An 18509-nucleotide genomic window follows, 5' to 3' on the forward strand; every position below is an offset into this window, starting at 1 on the left:
TAAACTTCCACAAATTGAGTTTATATGGTATTGTTGTGACAGACTCTAAATTAAATGATCAAGCCCAAGTCCTAGGTTGTATCAGGGGATCCTTTCTGTTTACTTACTTGGGTGTTCCGGTTGGGGCTAACATGTGTCTAAAAAAACACTAGCAACCAATAATTAAAAAATTCCATTCAAGATTGTCGATTTGGAAAGCAAAAACTCTCTCGCTTGGAGGACGAATCACACTCATTAAATTTGTTCTCAATAATCTACTTACATTCGACTTCTCATTGTTCAAGGCACCTATTGGTGTGATAAATGTTCTATAAAAGATTAGAAGACGTTTCATGTGGGGTGGTAATAACATAAAAGCAAAGATTCACTGGGTATCGTGGTCGAAGGTAATTGCGACAAAAAAGGAAGGGGGCTTGGAGTTGATTCGTTAAAAGCACGTAACTTATCACTACTCACAAAATGGCTATAGAGATTAAGAACGGACCATAAAAGCTTATGGAAAATTGATTGGTTTAGGTAAAACAAATAAACTAGAAAAACAATTTCTAAATTCACATGCAACCTACTTTGGATTTATGTTTTAACTATTGAACGTATAACTTTGAATTATAAAACAAGAGCCATAAGGAGGAGGCTATTTTCGAAAAATTATAAATTAGGGTTTTAGAATCACAAACCTCTCAATTGTTACAATAAACAATTGGTAATCCTTGATCTTGATCTTCTTGGAAGTTTAACACCATAAATGTAATGCCTCTAATGGAATCACACCCAAGAACTAGCAAGAAGGAGACTATAAAGATAGGAGGAGAGAGTATGCAATTTTTGGCTAGGGTTTCTACAGGTGTAGGGATGGATGAAATTCAGGAGTCGGGAGGCTCCTTATATAGCTGAGGCAGCTAGGGTTTAAGGGAAAACCCTAATGTTTATTTATTAGGGCCCAAGATTATCCATAAGCCTTATCCAAGGCCATTGGACAAAATCATTAGGTTTTCTCCTATAGATTTTGTCTACCTCCTCCTAGGAGGTTCTGGAACCTTCCATCCAACTATTTAACAATTGCAAACTAGTCCCTGAACTTTATGATTAATACAATTAACCCCAAAATTAATTTATATTAATTTATTAATCTTATAATAAATTAATCTCTCTCCTTTCATAATTTATTTGTCCAGTTGTTATGTTTGAGGCAACCCAAAAAGACTGTGTTGCCATCAATTCAAGTACGTATCAATTATAATTATAAGCTTAGGCACATAATCCAACAAAATTTGCGTCATTAGTATTCATAATCTCAAGAGGAAACCAGTTACATACATTGTAGAAAAAACGATTGCAGGTAATTGGTGCAACATCTCGAATGTTGTCAATGAGGTACTTGTGAGTAATCCAAACATGTCTTCACAAATTCCAAGCTCAAATACAAAAATCCTGTTTTAGTTGGATTGTTGGTGTGGTATAGTGCAATTCAAAGACAAATTCCGATTATTATATGAGCTGGAATCGGTAAAAAAATGTTATGTTACTAAACGGATTTCCAACTCAAGCTTTACATGGAGATGGAAGTCTATACTCCGTGGATCCAATGTTTTAGATGAATTCTTGGAGTTATGCTCATTAATTGACAACATTAAGATATCACATGTGACCTTAGGATTTCGATTCAACCTCAATCCAAATGGCATATATAGTGTTAATACATTGAGAAGACATCTAGACTACACATCAGCCTCTCATACAAGAGTGATTATTGATTAGGCGAAAGTGATTCCTCTTAAAGTTAGATGTTTCATATGGATGGCTACATTAGGAGGATTGCATGTTGCACTAAATTTAGTGAGTAGGGGCATAAGTGCCCAATCCAATTTACGCCCTCTATGTGAGCCTGAACCAAAATTTGTGGATCATGTTCTGATATAATGTAAAGTTGCAACGGAGACCAGAAATCGGATCCTTAATTGGTGTGTTATTCCCATTAAACAATTCTCCAACATGAAAGAATATATCGAATTTGTTGCTTCATGGGGCAATTGTCCAAGAAAACAGAGGATTATCACATTAATCTTCTACTGTATGGTGTGGTATATTTGGATGGCAAGAAATCAAAAGGTGTTCAAAAGATTGAAAATGACTCCATCAAAGATCGTGGATGATATCATCTCTCGTTCGTATTCATGGTATAAGTATCGCAGATCTACGCAATGTGGTAGATGGTTTGAATGAAATATTTCTCCTTTTAGTTTCTGTTAATTTGTACTTATTTGAACACCTTGTGTTTGCCCACAATCTAGCTCCTTGCTAATTGTGTGGCTTTTGTTTTCAATATATTACGGTTTCCAAAAAAAGATTAAAAGTTATAATAATTAGTATAAAGTATGTTATTATAATCTAATGATTAAAAGTTAATCGTTAAGGGGTATTGTTAAGTACCAAGTAGAAAATTATATGAATAAGACCTCCCTTATATTTTGTGAGTTACAAGTTTGTGTTTGTCAATTATTTGTATTAAGTTGCTTTTTAGGAGTTTTGTTGTCTTTACCACAAATTGGTGTTTTGATTTTTATGTGTTTACTTTAACTATCACCGGAAAATCCAAAAAAAAGTCATATCCTCCCTTAACTGGCTCATCCCTAGACTGGAAAATCCAAAAAAAAAAAAGTTTAAAATATGTTAACTTACTAATTCTCTAAACCCAAAATCATAGCCTCTATAGTGAGAAATCACACTTTCTTATATTGGGTAGTGTATCTCTAGGATTGGAGAATAAAGTTTGCGAGAGAGGGGACAAGGAGATAGACTGGGTTTGGTTAGTGAATGTCATGCTTTGTAATGTATATTGAGTTTTCCATTACTTTATGTGTTTATTATTATTATTATTATTATTATTATTATTATTATAAAAATGCATATTATGATAAACATACATATATTTAGATCATCTCTAACCCTACACCATTTTTTACACCAAAAGAATATTCTTGTGTGTGTGTGTGTGTGTGTGTATATATATATATATATATATATATATATATATATATATATATATATATATATATAGGCTTAGATTATTTTGTTTTTACTAACTATTGTGTGCCAGAATGCAAATATCTGGACCAACGGATGGAATTCATCAATGAACATGATTTGAGAGTGTATGATATTACAATGGGATAGCATATACCATATAATCACACAAATTTTAGCAGAAGGATAGTTTGGACAATTAACTACAATTATAAAAGGAAATTTTCGGATATTTATGGATAATTAATTCTCCTAATTTTAATTATATGATTTTTTAATTCATTCAATTTTAATTCTAACATAATTTGTAAAAATAACCGATTTATTCTGACAGAATATTTTTTAAGTTAGAATGATGCTCTTTCAGAATTTTATTCTATTGCAATATTATTGAAAAATAACTACATTCTAACATATTCTGAAAAATAACTACATTCTAACATATTCTGTCAGAATAACATAATGCCAATCATAAACTACTAAATACATTCTGAAAAGAATACACAAAATAGATTCTTGAACTGATAATATACCAAACAATTAATTGTGATTCTTTGAATAATAACAATATTCTGAAAGAATAACAAGTGTAACTCTTAAAAAATAACAACATTCTTAAACATTGAGTGTGATCATTCTTTAATTCATTCTTCAAACTTTTCCCATCAGTTCTTCAAGTCATTCTTCAAGCCATTTCAATCACAAATTCTGTTAGAATGCAACAGTAAAATTCTGTTAGAATACACTATCAACATATAAAATATTAAAATTTTATCAAAATAAAACAGCAAAATTCTAGCAGAATTTATTATCAACATATAAATAACTAATTAAAACCATAATCGAAAGACATGAATAAAAAAAAAAGTTAACAAATTTTTATCCTCTCAATTTATTAACAATCGAATGAATAAAAAAATTAACGGATTTGATACTTCCATGGTCCTACAAAACAATTTATAATACAACTGAAATAAAGTTGATTCAAGAGTTTTGTTAAACACCTTACTTACAACAGAAACCTTTATGAAGAAACCATTTATATTTGCCAAAAAAATAGTTGAACTCATATAAAAAGATTGGATAAAAAATCTAGAAACCTGATTTAAGCATTTTATCGAGCAGTTGGTATGCAGCATGAAACTTTCTTTAAATTCTCAATAATGACAGCTTATCCCTTGGCCAATAAACCTGTGAAAAACATGAAAAACAAAATCTTGTCTCTTAGTATTTTTAACAAACAGTTGGTAGGCACTAAATAAATAATTGGTTACTCAATGTCTTTTTCAAATTCAAGCACAGGAGAGCTCAAACCTTCTATCACTCCATTTGAAGCCAACAATAAACGGAATTGGTTGATACTTCTTAGAAAGAATGCATTCTTTAATTTTTAGTACTCTGTTTTGTTTGCTAATTAAAGATCGCTTATTCATAACAAAAGAACAAAAAAATAAAGAAGACAATATTATTTGGGTAAATAATGAAACTTACCAGTTCCGGTTGTTGATCTTGAAAGAATCAGATTTTCGGTAAGAAGACCCAAAATCATTGATATGTCATTGAGCGAGACGGGACGTGGTATCGACCCGGTAAGTAGAGTTCGCCATCCTGCTTAAAGCAAGCGCCACCGTGATTTCATGGAAGCAATCAAAAATTCCATCCAACACCAACTCTCCATGTTTTCCCAAGATTGCTTCTTATCTAAAACACACACACACACACACACTTTCACCCACACTACAGGCTGTGCTTGCTCCAAGATTTTAATAAATTTACTGGCTTCAGAGGGATTATGGCTCCACTTCCTTGCGATCTGATGAAGAGGGAGGAAGAAGAAATCGGGTCTTTCATATGACTGCTGATCGAAAAAAGAAAAGAGCAGGGATTAGGGTTACTGAGATGAACAACGATTTAAAAAAGGATCTGTGATATTCATTTAATGATTTTCCAAATATACAACATTTATTTTTGGTTTATAAAGGTAAAATGACTAAGTTACCCTTTTTATTTAATTAATGATTTCTTTTTTCCTAAATTCTGATTGGAGCATTTAGGCACATAATATTTGTTAAAAACATTTGAACCTATCTCTCTCTCTCTCTCTCTATATATATATATATATATATATATATATATATATATATATATATATATATATATATATATATTATTAAAAACACCTCTCTTACATATTAACTTTTAACATAATTTTTTATATAAAAACCTTATAAATATATAACTACAATATTATAAGCAAGCTAATTGTTTGTATATTATTAATTCAAATTAGGTGTTATTTTATCCAAACAACATTTGTTAAATAAAAAACTAATTTTTAATCATTAAGATAAGTTTTATATTAATTAATATCAACTTAATATATAACATAATATTATAATAAATAATTATTATATTTGGAATATACCTATCGTTTTTTATAAAGTAGAATCAAATTAAACATTAGAATTAAGGACTAAAAATGATATATGAAAGTTTATCATTATTTTGGTGTAAAAGAACAATATAGCACCAAAATTGTGTTATATATTATTTATTTACATCATTTTGGTGATAAAGTTTATGTAGGATTGAAGATAAGTCTCAATCATGTAAAATATGAGATATGATGTTAGGTTAGAGATGCCTTTAGATTGTCGAATCTTAACGTCTCACTATGTTATTGTAAATCTAGCATACTACTTTTTGACACATGGTTATATCAGGGACATTAAAGCTTTTGAAGGAGATGGAATAGCTTGCTTCTTTTAGAATATATGTTTGAACTGACTATACTAGGCATTTAAACTTATGTCTTTTTTTGTTATATTGTGATAACTCTTAAACGTTTTTTTACTTAAAATACGTTAAATGATGAAAACTTTTGTTATTTAAGACTTTTTAGTTTTTACTATCAAAATTATCGTTTTAAACGGTAATTGGTGCACCCGGCCTTGATAAAAGCGGAAGCTCTAAGGTTTCAATCAAAATTTATTGAATAGTGTCCGGACAAGCGATTTTTCAGAGCAATCTGTTTCGAAAAATCTCTACACAGGATAAGTATGATCTAGAATCTCATTTTTCAAAAGCGCAGTTTGGGCATGCAGAAATTACAAATCACCGGGTCCAGATGGATTCACATTCAAGTTTATTAAGAAATATTGGGACGTCTTACTTGGTGATATTGCAGCCGTGGTGAAGTACTTTGAAAGATATAGGAAACTTGATTCATCATGTAACTCCTCCTTTATTATTGCAAAGATTTTCGCAGTAAGACTAAAGCAGGTTATGGGATAATGTGTTGGTGAAGTCCAAACAACGTATGTGTCGGGTCGGAACATACTAGACGGACCTCTACTTGTGAACGGGATTTGTGCATGGTCGAAAAAATAAAAAAAAGAAGCTTTTATTATTCAAAACAGACTTTGACAAGGCATTTGATTTCGTTAATCGGAGATTTCTGACAACAATATATATCAAATGGGCTTTGGTGAGAAATGGAGGGGTTGGATCAAGGGCTGTCTAACGTCATCAAAAGCATAGGTTCTAATAAATGGAACCCCGACAAATGAATTCACAACATCCAAGGGAGTTCGACAAGGTGACCCGCTCTCTCCATTTCTTTTCATTATAGCAATGGAAGGCTTGACTGCTGCAATGAAGGAGGCCTATAACAATGACGTTTTTCAAGGGCTACAACTTCCAAAAGGTGGCCCAACCGTCTTACACTTATTATACGCCAATGATGCATTATTTATTGGTGAATGGACAGAGCACAACGTAAAGAACTTGGCAAGAATTTTAAGATGCTTCCATGTATCATCAGGTTGAAAAGTCAATTTTAATAAATCGAGAGTTTTTGGGGTCGGAGCACACTTTGAAGAAGTTGCTCGTTGGGCGACTCCGCTTGGGTGCGAACCAACGAATCTCCCATTCAACTACCTGGGGTGCCTGTTGGCGCCAATATGCCGCTAAAGAAACATTGGCAATCGGTAATTGAAAGGTTTCAAAAACACCTTACCATTTGGAAATCCAAGATGCTATCTTTCGGAGGAAGGCTCACACTCATAAAATTGGTCCTGGGAAATTTGCCCACATACTTCATGTCTCTTTTTGTCGCGCCGGGATAATCAACAAGCTTGAAAAACTAAGAAGGGATTTTTTGTGGGGCGGTTCAGAGGGTAATTCCAAGATACATTGGGTATCTTGGAATAAGATAATTGCTAACAAAAGCGACGGGGGGCTCGGTGTTGGTTCGATTAAAGCTTTCAATACGACTTTGATCGTAAAATGGTGGTGGCAGTTTCGCTCTGAGCCGGAATCAATATGGGCAAAAGCTATCTCCAGCATTCACAATCTTCAAGGCAAACCTGATCACATATTATCCTTAAAAACCTTACCTGGGGTTTGGAACAACATCGCTTGTTCCAAAAAAAAATCTAGATAAATGCGGTATCACAATTAACATGGTAATGGAAAAACAATCAACAAATGAAGGTGGTGATTTGAACTGGACTTGCCCTCTCAGTAGCAATGGCAATTATCAAGTCAATACATTACGGAGGAAATTAGACAACTGCAATTCTGTTGATATCAGGAGGTTCGAATGGGTGAAGGAGATTCCAATCAAGGTGTCAACTTTTATATGGCGAGCAAAACTGGAGCGCATTCCAACATCTGTCGCTTTATCGAAACGAGGTGTCAATGTATCCTTCATGATGTGTTACAATTGTGGAGAGGTAGAAGAAACATCAGATCATATGCTGATTCAATGCTCTTATGCAAAATAATGTGTTATCATTGTGGAGAGGTAGAAGAAACATCAGATCATATGATGATTCAATGCTCTTCGATAATGAAATGGATCTTAAAATGGTGCAACATTCTGCTGGCAAACTTTTCCACGGTTCATGATACACTCGATTATGCATCAAATTGGGGGAATTGTCCAAAGAAAAAAAGAAGATTGTTGGGAAATTTCTATGGAACTATGTGGAGTATTTGGAAGTCACGGAATAATAGAGTGTTTAATAAAAAAAAAGGCTGCAACCGACGAAATTGATGGATATCATTATGTCGACTGTGTTCATTTGGGTCAAATATAAAGGAAAATATGATTCGATTCGGTGGTTAGATTGGTGTCTAAACCCTTTTATCGGGTTATAATCATGTTTTTTTATTTCTTCTGTTTTTGTTTTGATTTCCTTCTTTGATGTACTTTTCCTTAACAACTTGCTAGGGTTCTATTTTTATATAATTCTTCATTTTCCGGTTAAAAAAAAAAACTATTTGAGTTAATTAATACTCCTATATTAAACATAATAAAAAGGCCGTGAAAATGGATGACGATTGATGAGTGATGACATTAAATGCCTTAAATTATTATATGACCCACAATCTTGTTGGCTTTACACGGTATAACGTTATCCACACAACAATATAAATATTTTTCTTACCTTTTCTTCCTCAATTTACATATAGTATTATCAAAACTGAATTACGATTTCGATCCAAATTATACTAGGCTTGAGTTTGGCATAAGATCTGATTTGGGTTTGTAGGATCCTGATCGTATTATTTTTGTTCGAAATCAACAATTTCATAATAAGTTTGTACGCATTTATCCCCTTTCATAATAAGTTTGTACTAAAAAAACATGTCATATCCAAAAAAACTGAAAAAAAAAAAAAATCGAGAAAAAAACTCAATAAAAAGAATCACGAAGAAACATTTTTGATCAATCTTACCATTCCATCAAAATTTGTTTTGGCCTTCGAAATAAGGTCAGTTATATATAAATAGCACACTGGTTATATTAGATTATTGGTTGGTACATGTTTAGATAATATTCTTTTATCAGCAATATTTGATGATTTTGAAATAAATTAAATAATAAAAAGTGGAATAAAAAAGAGTTTTAAAGATAGAAAAGGGTCCAACATTAATTGTATATAATAATTGTTGTGCATATAATAATGAGAGGAGAGGAGAGGAGAGCAAGAAAAGAATGGCGGCTTCTTCGGTTTCACTCGTGGCCTTCTTCAGCCTTCTCTTCCAATTATTCCTCTCCATTTCTGAAGCCATTCTTCCCCCCTCCTCCTGACGTCTCCGATTCCGATTAAACCCACAGATGCAGACGGCGGAGCCACCTGGCGAAGCTTCGGTGGTTCCGGGGATTTCTTCCATTGTTAATTTCCGATGATTGCTATTAATTCATCTCTCTCTCTTTTTTTTTTTGGTAAGAGTGTTACAGTTGAAATTCCAAACGCCTTTTTTTTTCTTAAAAAACCTTTGGAAAATTGGCGATGTTTGTTGGGTTGTTGATTATCTACGATTGAATTTTGTTTTGTACGCTGAAATTAATTTTAAAGGAGAATTTGGTGTGAATTACAAAGTTTGAATACTCTGTGTGGATATATTTATTTTTTGTAGTAATGATGAAAAAAAAAAAAAAAGTAAATGATGAAATGGTGGTTTGGATGAAGAAGTATTGTTGGGATAAGTCGTAAGTGACATCATTTGGAAATAAACAAGGAAACAAGGTTTCAAATGGTTTTATTCGGTTTGTTATATGTTGAAATGAAATGACGTGTTTTTTCTGCAAGTATCCTCCAAAACTGTTAAATAAATAAATAAATAAAATAATTGTAATCTGTGAAGAGATTTAAGAATTATTGGTATAGTTTTTGTAATTATATGTAAGTAGATAAGTTAAAGATAATAGAAGTAGAACCTTTGAGTATTTGTAGGCCAACCAAACACTAGAGGGATTAATTAAGGTTATGTTAACTGAAAAACCACGTGTCACCTCTCCTGATAAAAATCAAACACCTGTAACATGAAATATATGAACATGCAAAAAGATATAATATATGAGGAAAAGAGAAAAAGTTAAAAAGTAGCCACCTGACCTGTCGAGATTTGTTTTGTTTGTCAAGGCCAAGAGTGTGATGCACCGAAATCAATCAAACACGAGCTACATGAACATGAAATCTGAATGTCAAAAAACATATAAGAGGAGCAGTAAAACAGATTAAAATGCCATGTCATGTAACTCATTGCATAACAAATATGAAACAAACGTTACAACAAAAGCATATTAAGCTGCCATATAACAGTCTACTAATTACCATCAACACTTGAAAAACTAACCAACACAAGACCTAATCAAACATTCAAGTAACAAACATCACACACAAAAGGACAATTACATGCCTTTCAATTTCAAGTTAAATTAAATTACGAGAGTCGACATGCATAAATAAATAAGTTTAAAACACCCACTCTTCTCTTGTCTAATTCTATGCTACTATATATAATATAACACCATTAACAAGAGTAGACGACCACTATGTATGTACAGTGTACTTAATGTTAATATCTCTCTTAATGAGAAATTGCAGAAACTTTGAACACATAATCATGCTCTTTCACCAGTGGCTTCACTTCACTTGTAATCTTGTGTACCAATCATTTTTACTAGTATTTACCACTAACTGATGTCACCAACTTATAAGGAAAACATAGCACCATAAATGTCCAATCTGCTAATTACCTAGACTTGGATAAACACACCCCAAAATACTGATAAAAGAAAAAAACACCTTTGTATCTAATATGCACATATAAAGAAAGCTACTGCATTCCTAAGCTTCAAAAACCAAAATGGAAGAAAAAGAGGATCAGGGGATAAAAGTAAACTATTGTTTATTAATCACCCTCATTCCTATGGCTATGGATGCTTCTGGAGTTAATAAGTATTAGTCTTGGAAAAACAGATATCCTCTACAAATCAAGACACATGAAAAAAAAAACATTATAATTCTTAAGTGGGTGTTTGAGTAGGTGAACAAGAACCACCAAAGAAAAAAAAAACCATGAAACCATTTTACTGATTTGATTTGCTCACAAAATTTCATCACTTACTTGATTGTGATTGTGAAACTCATCCTTCAAATCTTGTAGCAACCAGCAGTACCCTTCCTTGAGGCTTTTGTGCAAACAACTGATACTATCTATGTCCATATCCCACAATACACCAAAAACAAGCAATTGAATTGCCTTTCAAATTTGCAATTCATTACAATTCCCAGATCTCAATGAGTAGCAACACCCCAGATCCAAAAAAAAAAAAAAAAAAAAAAAAAAAAAAAGTAATCTAGATAGTGGAAATTGTTGTAGTTTTCACAGGTCCAAAAGGGACAGGAGGGTATTATAAACAAGAAGCATAAAAGGTGATATTTTTATAATAACTCCACATCCACAAACTCAAGATTACAACTCTAGTTGATCATTACATGCTAATAAGTTCTGTAGTTGCAGCTAATAAAATGAAATTTGTTTTATTAAACTTCAACAACATTTTTAACTTCCCTGCATATCAGTAACAACTTCAATTTGGCAATAAAAAGATCCTGGACACTTAATTTTCAAAGGTAGGTTACATTTACACGAAAGAAGATGAACCTAGAAGCAGAAGATGTCCAATGCTACATTCACTAGATTATCAGCAAATTATATCAAAAAGATAATATATATATATATATATATGATTGGTTACTCATATTACTTCTATGTTTATTATTATTATGTCAGCATATGATACAAGTAAATAACCTGTTTCATGACACAACACAATCAAGCATGCATAGCTCTTGCCTCTAGTAAAACCAAAGTATTTGCCCTCTCTCAACTTAAATATGAAGAGTCGGGAGGAAAAAAGAAGGAAAAATAGGTAAGGTGTTAGTGTCTTAAGTCTTAATACATTAAGCCAGGTTTTTTGGCTTAAACCATTAAGTCATTATGTCCAGATCATGTCAAAGAAACAACTATGTTTAATTGTCCAGATTGAGTGCTTAATCCATTAAGTAAAAAAGAAACAGCCTCCTACAAATCATCCTTAATATCTACAGAAAATAATAGGACAAAACACACAATAGTAAGCTCAAATATCATAATAATCAGCAATTGTTTTAGTAACCAAATAGCCCTCAAATCCAACTAATAAGAGAGCCTCATTACCAACCAAATGTATAGTTACTTAACCAAGGACTATATTAGCTCTGACAGTAACTGGCTATCTAAGCTCAACTTTACTGAAACATAGAGATCTTTAAGGAATTTATGGGTAAATGTTAAATGAATTTAAAAAGTCTGATGCAATTGTGAATGTATATCAATCAACTTAGCAACACTAGTTCCCCTAAGATAAACAGAGACATCATACACTCATCCTATAACATCATTATCAAGAATCACCAACACCATTTTGTATTTCCAAAAAACATTTGTTGGTTTCAGACCATACTTAACAGATACACATGCTGGAGAACCTTAATAAGTCATAGGTAAAATAATTTAAAAACCTTAGTAAAGTCAAGAAAGATAACTCATAAATCATAATATAACATAGATATATATGCTCTAGATGACACACAAATAGACATATATCAATATAAAAAGCCAACTCTGAGTTCAAATTAACTGCTAGCATTTCCAAAATAGCATTCATAATAATTTAATAAAGGTCTTATATAAGATAACATTTTTAAACAAACGTACACTTCAATTCAAAGCACCATAAGAGTCCACATCTTAGCAATGAGATAATCTATCACTTTATCTGTGTCCTTGAGCCCTTTGCATATCATATGATCCCCAAGATCCAGGCCCAGGCCCATACTGAGGGTAACCTTCACCACCAGGTTGCACCTGATTGTTTGTAACATTGATAAAAAAAAAAATAAAAAAAAATAAATGAGCCCCAAAAAGAAATAACCCCTAAGAAAGAAACTAAGAAAATGAGATATAACTTACAGGATTCATGGAATAACTTGCAGGGTAAGGATTCCCTGAATAGTTAGCTTCAGTATTGACATAATTTGGGTTATATCCTGTGTATGAAGAACACCCAAGAAGTCAATCACTTTGATAACTTCCTAAAAGAATCATCAACAATGAGTAATAGCCTACCTGGATTTTGATTGGCTACAGCTACAGCTACAGCAGCACGGGCCCGCTTTTCAGCATTTGCCATCTCAGCACGCAGCTTTTCAAGCTCACGAGCCATAGAGAGTAAATTCTTCTCCATCACTTGACCATGTTCATAGTTCTCTGCATGCCCCTTCTTCTCATGTTCAATTGCAGCCCTTCAAGAAGGAAATATCATTTGATTACAACATCCATATGCAATGTATTACATGTGTATAGTGACATGGACATGAATGATGAACTGATGAAGTCACCTTGCATGTTGTAATTCTTGTCTAAGCCCATCAATTTCTGACTTCAGTCCTGGAACTTGCTGCAACTCAGAAGTAGCTCTAGCAAGATCTTGAGTCATACCCTGAACTTGACTAGTAAGTTTTTGGCGTGTAGAAGTCAACTCCTTGATGTCAGCATGTAATTGCATAAGCTCAGCTCGCATAGCTTCTACTCCATGAAGATCGTGTTCCATTTTTGCTGACTTCTCATATAACTCTCTCATCTGCATATCTTTCTCCATGAGGAAATTGCGAGCAAAACGATCTGTTTGTTGAAGCTCATGTTGTGCAGCTTCAAGTTCTTGCTTGAGTGCAACATGGGTTGCAGCTAACCTCTGATTATCAACCAAAAGCCCTTGAATGTCTTGATGTTGAGCTGCTAATCGCTCCTCAATGATAGCAGGGTGAGGAGGGAGTTGTCTGGGACCCATTCCAAATTGAGCTTCTCTCATCTCCTCAAGCAATGCAGGATGAGGAATTGGACCTAGATTCCTTCCATATGGAGGCTCGTGAATGGGCGCCAATCCAACATGAGATGGACCTTTCATTGGAAGCGGAGGTCCACGGTTCCTCCCAGACATCTCTCTCACAGGAATTCAACAGATGAAAGAGCGTAACTTCTTGGAGATTATGTAAAATCTAGTGTACAAACAGACCTAAAGAAGCAAAGAGAGGGAAAATAAGCAACTGATCACGAGAATCTATGGTAGTACTACAGTTAGTCTAATATAAGCTCATGCAAACGCATAAACTTCAAGTCTGTTAGATTGTTGAATATCATCCAGGAAACTTTTGCCAATCTCGTTATAATTCCTAAGAATCAACACGACTATAAAATTGTCGATTATGTGTACTGCGTAGAGATCACGATATTTGATACTAATGTTAATCCCTGATGAATTATACCCGTTAATCAACAGAGGAATCCGACGATCATCAATTTAAGCAAGTACAAACGTCATATACATCTTTTATAAGACCTAGTTAACAAGAACCGGTGATAATTTGGCATGCATCGAAAGAAAAAATAGGAAAATGCTAAGAGGACGAAAACCCTAGAGAATCTAATAGACGATAAATTGAAGACGCTAACCTGAGCCCTATGGAGACTAGATGAATAGCTTCGAGTCTCCCGTCTTCAATGGAGAGAGAGACGAGTACGTTAGCAGCAGAGCGTGATGAGGTTGTCGGTATTTTGAAACCCGAATCTAAACCCGACGGGTTCGGTCAACCCAATCCATATGATCTTAGTGGACATTGGAGTAGATCCGTTTTCTATTTTATCTATTTGATGTTTAAAATTTGGAAAAATGACATCAAGCGGAAAATATTACTATGGCATATCTTTAACCACTTTACAGCTTACTTTCTTTCTTACTTTCGACTGAGTTCAAAAGGAAGATAGAAGCGAAAAGAACATATCGAAAAAGCCGGAATCGGTGTATTGTCTGGGATGATAGCTTTGTTGATTGCACGTGCTAAATATTTGTTAATTTTTAGATTTAGATTGGTTATTAAGGTTAATTTTTTGTGCAATAGACCATTTAACTCGTTTATAATTATCCATTAAACAATTTTACTTGAATTTAATAAGTGTACGGATAACAATGATGATATGGCACTACTATATGAAAACAATAACAATATGTGTGCATGGAAATAATAGCAATCGTGATGTTGCTAATCACACAATCACCCGCGCCTCCCAAAATGAATCAAATGAATATTACAAGCTGTATATAAGTTCATCTCTAGCAAAAAACACTCGCCTTCATGTCCCCTCCCCCCCTTTCTTATTCATGCACCCCTTCTACTTATGTTGTAGGAATCGTCGCGACCTTGGATTTCCACACAAATAAGAAAACCCTAAATTCATACCCATACATGATGGCTAATCGTTGACCCTAGCAAGAGGAATATCGATCATTTGCTCATTGTTATGCTTTTTAAGCATTGTTCTTTCAGTTTGTACATATCAATTTAGGAAATCAAAGAACATAATTCTCAATTAAGGATAAACCATACATTGAGTCCCCCAAATATATGTAGAGCCTCTCCCCGAGGGAAACCTAATCTAAACCTTGCAATCGTCGTGTGCTCAGTAAATCCCTATCATTGCTTAACGATTTCTTCAACATTAACAAGCTTTCCACTAGCAAGCTTGTCAAGGTTCTTTCGGTTTGTACATGATGGACCATCGTTGGCCCTAGCAAGAGGAAGATCGATCATTTTCTTATTGTTCTACTTTTTAAGGAAGGTTTTTTCGGTTTGTACATATCAATTTAGGAAATCAAAGAACATAATTCTTAATTAAGGGTAAACCAGACATTGATTCACCAAATATCTGTAGAACCTCTCCCTGAGGGAAACCTAATATAAACCTTGGAATCGTCGTGTGGCCAATAAAGCCCTATAATTGCTTTACATTGCTTAACGATTACTTCAACATTGACAAGCTTTCCACTAATTTGCTTCATATTGCTTTATAGCGTCTCACAATGTCTTAAATGGTGACAAGCCACACGATGTTTTTCACTGCCCTTCCGATTCCCTCTACATCATTGTTGACAATTCATAAAAACTCATGTTTTTTACATTAAATGAAGCACGTTGCCATTTCAAACATTTTTACCAAAAACACAATCGTGCTTTTTGAGAAACACAATAATGTAAGTCCTTTGAAATCCTGAATTTTTTTTTTTTTTTTTTTTTTTGCTTAGAAAAGTTGTGAACAATAAACAAGATCGCAGAATGAAAAACACGATCATATTTTTCCAAAAATACACGTTTTGGGCACGATGACCGTTTTAACTATTATATAATATGAGATCGAAATTAAAGGGTTGGATACTAATTAATAAATAGTTGGTTGATCATGAATATTCCAGAACCCTTATGAGAATAAGGGTTGGACGAAATCTCCTATGGATAAGAAGGATCCTCAAATATTCATTACATCCCTCATAGGATGGAGGACAATCTCAGGAAGAAAACCAAAGTTATAAATAGAGCCTTAGAGATCTCATTATTTCTTGTTTATTGACTAGACTATTCGTCGTCCTTCTCCCTCCATTATAGTGGACAATTTCTTAGTGAGTTTGTCCATTTTCTTAGTCAATCTTATTATGCTCTTTTTATTTTATTAAGTGTGAACTAAGATAGAGATTTTAGTTTGGATCCTTTCATCCAAATAAGGTGGCACACACAAGAGATTCTAGTTTGGATCCTTTTGTCTAAACAAGCTGGCACACATAAGATCGCAAGCTCGAAGGTCACTAGCTATAAGAAATGTATGTACTTATTCCTTTGTTTATTATTTTCATATGGTAGCAGCAATAACATGAAACATAGATACTTGGTTGCATAAACACATATGATGTTATTATGTTTTTGCTGCCATGATAATATGTTTATATGTATAAAACCTAACAAGAGTGAGAATAAGAGAACTTGTTTTTTTACTAATCCATTATGGAGGTCTTTGTATATTAAGCCCTTATAATCATTCCTGCACGAGGAACAAGGGCATCAAATCCGACAACGGTGATAATCGTGTTATTTTCTTAGTCATTGCTTGTAATTAGTTCAAGTGGTAATGCTTTGAGCATTACCTTTATTGCATGAATGTGTTGCCTTTTTTATCTCAAGACAATAATGTATGTTGAAGAGACAAACCCCAGCTGGCTTGCTGGCACGAAGCGTTGCCTAACTAGAGTGAGGCGAAAATCGACTGGTGTGGAGCATAACCACTTGCCAGTTGTCACTAGTTTTGGCTAAACAACAGTCACCAAAACAACTTGCAAGGTGTTTCTCGGACGTATCCCAACATATCCTTATAAAACATATAAACTCACACATATGCCAAAATACTTATTAATAATTAATATTTAAAAATTATAAACATTATCTTTTAAATTAGATTATAATTAAATTACTAAAAATGCTCATTTACAATCCTTCCATAATCGATCTTCTTATTCACAATATGGTTATTCGCGACCTCAATATTTTGCCGCTTCATATTATGGATAATCGGATACCAAAACCTGATAACTCTAATCGATTCTTAAACAATATATTTCATCTCCCATAACTATTTAGGAGACTTGATGTTATTCTCTTGCAAAAAAGTTTGGTTCTTCTGGTAAAATCATAGATAAACTAATTTTAATATGAGTGTTAATGTTTTACAAAATAAGTCAAGAATAGTAATACAGAAGAAAGATAATATTGTAACGTAAAAATTAATCATTTTTTAATACTCAATTTAAAGATAATATTTTTTTAATATATTAATAAATATGAATAAATTATATATATATATATATATATATATATATATATATATATATATATATATATATATATATATAGTAGTTTATAATCTCTTGAACCACAATTACAAAATTAATTATACTTTCACTGTAAAAATTTAAACTTTTTAATCAATTAGTTTAAATAAATTGTTAATTAAAAGATATTTTTTAGTTATATAAAATTATAATCGTTGATTTAAATAAATATATGATCTTATCATTTGTATTACTTTTATTTTAATTTTTATTCTAATGTTATTAACTTAATGAAATTAGAGTAAGTAATTTAAAATTTGAAATGAAAATCAATAAGTTGACAAATAATATGTTATTAATTAGGAGACCTAAAAAGATGATACATGGCAAAAAAGATATAAAACTATTTTTTTATTAGAATATATATATATATATATATATATATATATATATATATATATATATATATATATATATATATAAAAGTTTATAGATTTTATAAAAATATAAATAAAACTGTAACATGTGTGTTATGATTTTGAAAGGAATACAAACTCAATGGTTTGATCAATGACGTAAGAAGAAGCATAGTAATGTTGAAATTTAAAGTGATTTTGACCTTTCTAATAGGTAAATATCTCCCAAATACCGTTTCAAACTTTCAATCCAATTGCTTTTCATAAACAACATAAACAAAAAACAAAACTTTCTCGAAACATAGCATAAATATTTGATAAATAAATTTCATAATGATATATTTCTGAATTTTACCGATAACATTTTATTATATTATAAAAGATGAACATTGAGTTTGTGTCATTGGCCATCTTTAATGAACCACCGCAGCTTCAGACATCCCCGTGACGTTGTCGGTGCCGTTGAGTGGTAATTAAATATCCAACGGCTAATCATCGGAAAGTGACCGGCCACCAAA

At 32.5% G+C, this 18509-nt stretch overlaps 1 protein-coding gene across 3 annotated transcripts; it reads right to left on the reverse strand.

Moving 5' to 3' along the window:
- Window positions 1-3620: 3620 nt before the first annotated feature.
- Window positions 3621-14528, reverse strand: LOC145004809 (structural maintenance of chromosomes domain protein). Of its 3 annotated transcripts, XR_013662444.1 has the most exons (10): window positions 14377-14528; window positions 13266-13939; window positions 12994-13169; window positions 12838-12914; window positions 12583-12732; window positions 9933-9997; window positions 9755-9852; window positions 4516-4879; window positions 4125-4215; window positions 3621-3732 (listed from the first exon to the last, which is right to left on the reverse strand). XR_013662444.1 is itself a non-coding variant. In XM_078963808.1 (5 exons), exons 2-5 carry the CDS (start codon window positions 13862-13864, stop codon window positions 12640-12642), a joined length of 945 nt encoding a protein of 314 aa, XP_078819934.1. In that variant the 5' UTR covers window positions 13865-13939; window positions 14377-14528; the 3' UTR covers window positions 12491-12639. The 3 variants fall into 3 exon arrangements, 1 of the variants encoding a protein (XP_078819934.1); XR_013662445.1 differs by lacking the exons at window positions 3621-3732; window positions 4125-4215; window positions 4516-4879 and adding an exon at window positions 8922-9638; XM_078963808.1 differs by lacking the exons at window positions 3621-3732; window positions 4125-4215; window positions 4516-4879; window positions 9755-9852; window positions 9933-9997 and having other exon boundaries at window positions 12491-12732.
- Window positions 14529-18509: the final 3981 nt, after the last annotated feature.

This window comes from Lactuca saligna, chromosome 7 (genome assembly GCF_052625555.1).
Source record: "Lactuca saligna cultivar CGN05327 chromosome 7, ASM5262555v1, whole genome shotgun sequence".
In the NCBI taxonomy this organism is placed as follows: Eukaryota; Viridiplantae; Streptophyta; class Magnoliopsida; order Asterales; family Asteraceae; genus Lactuca; species Lactuca saligna.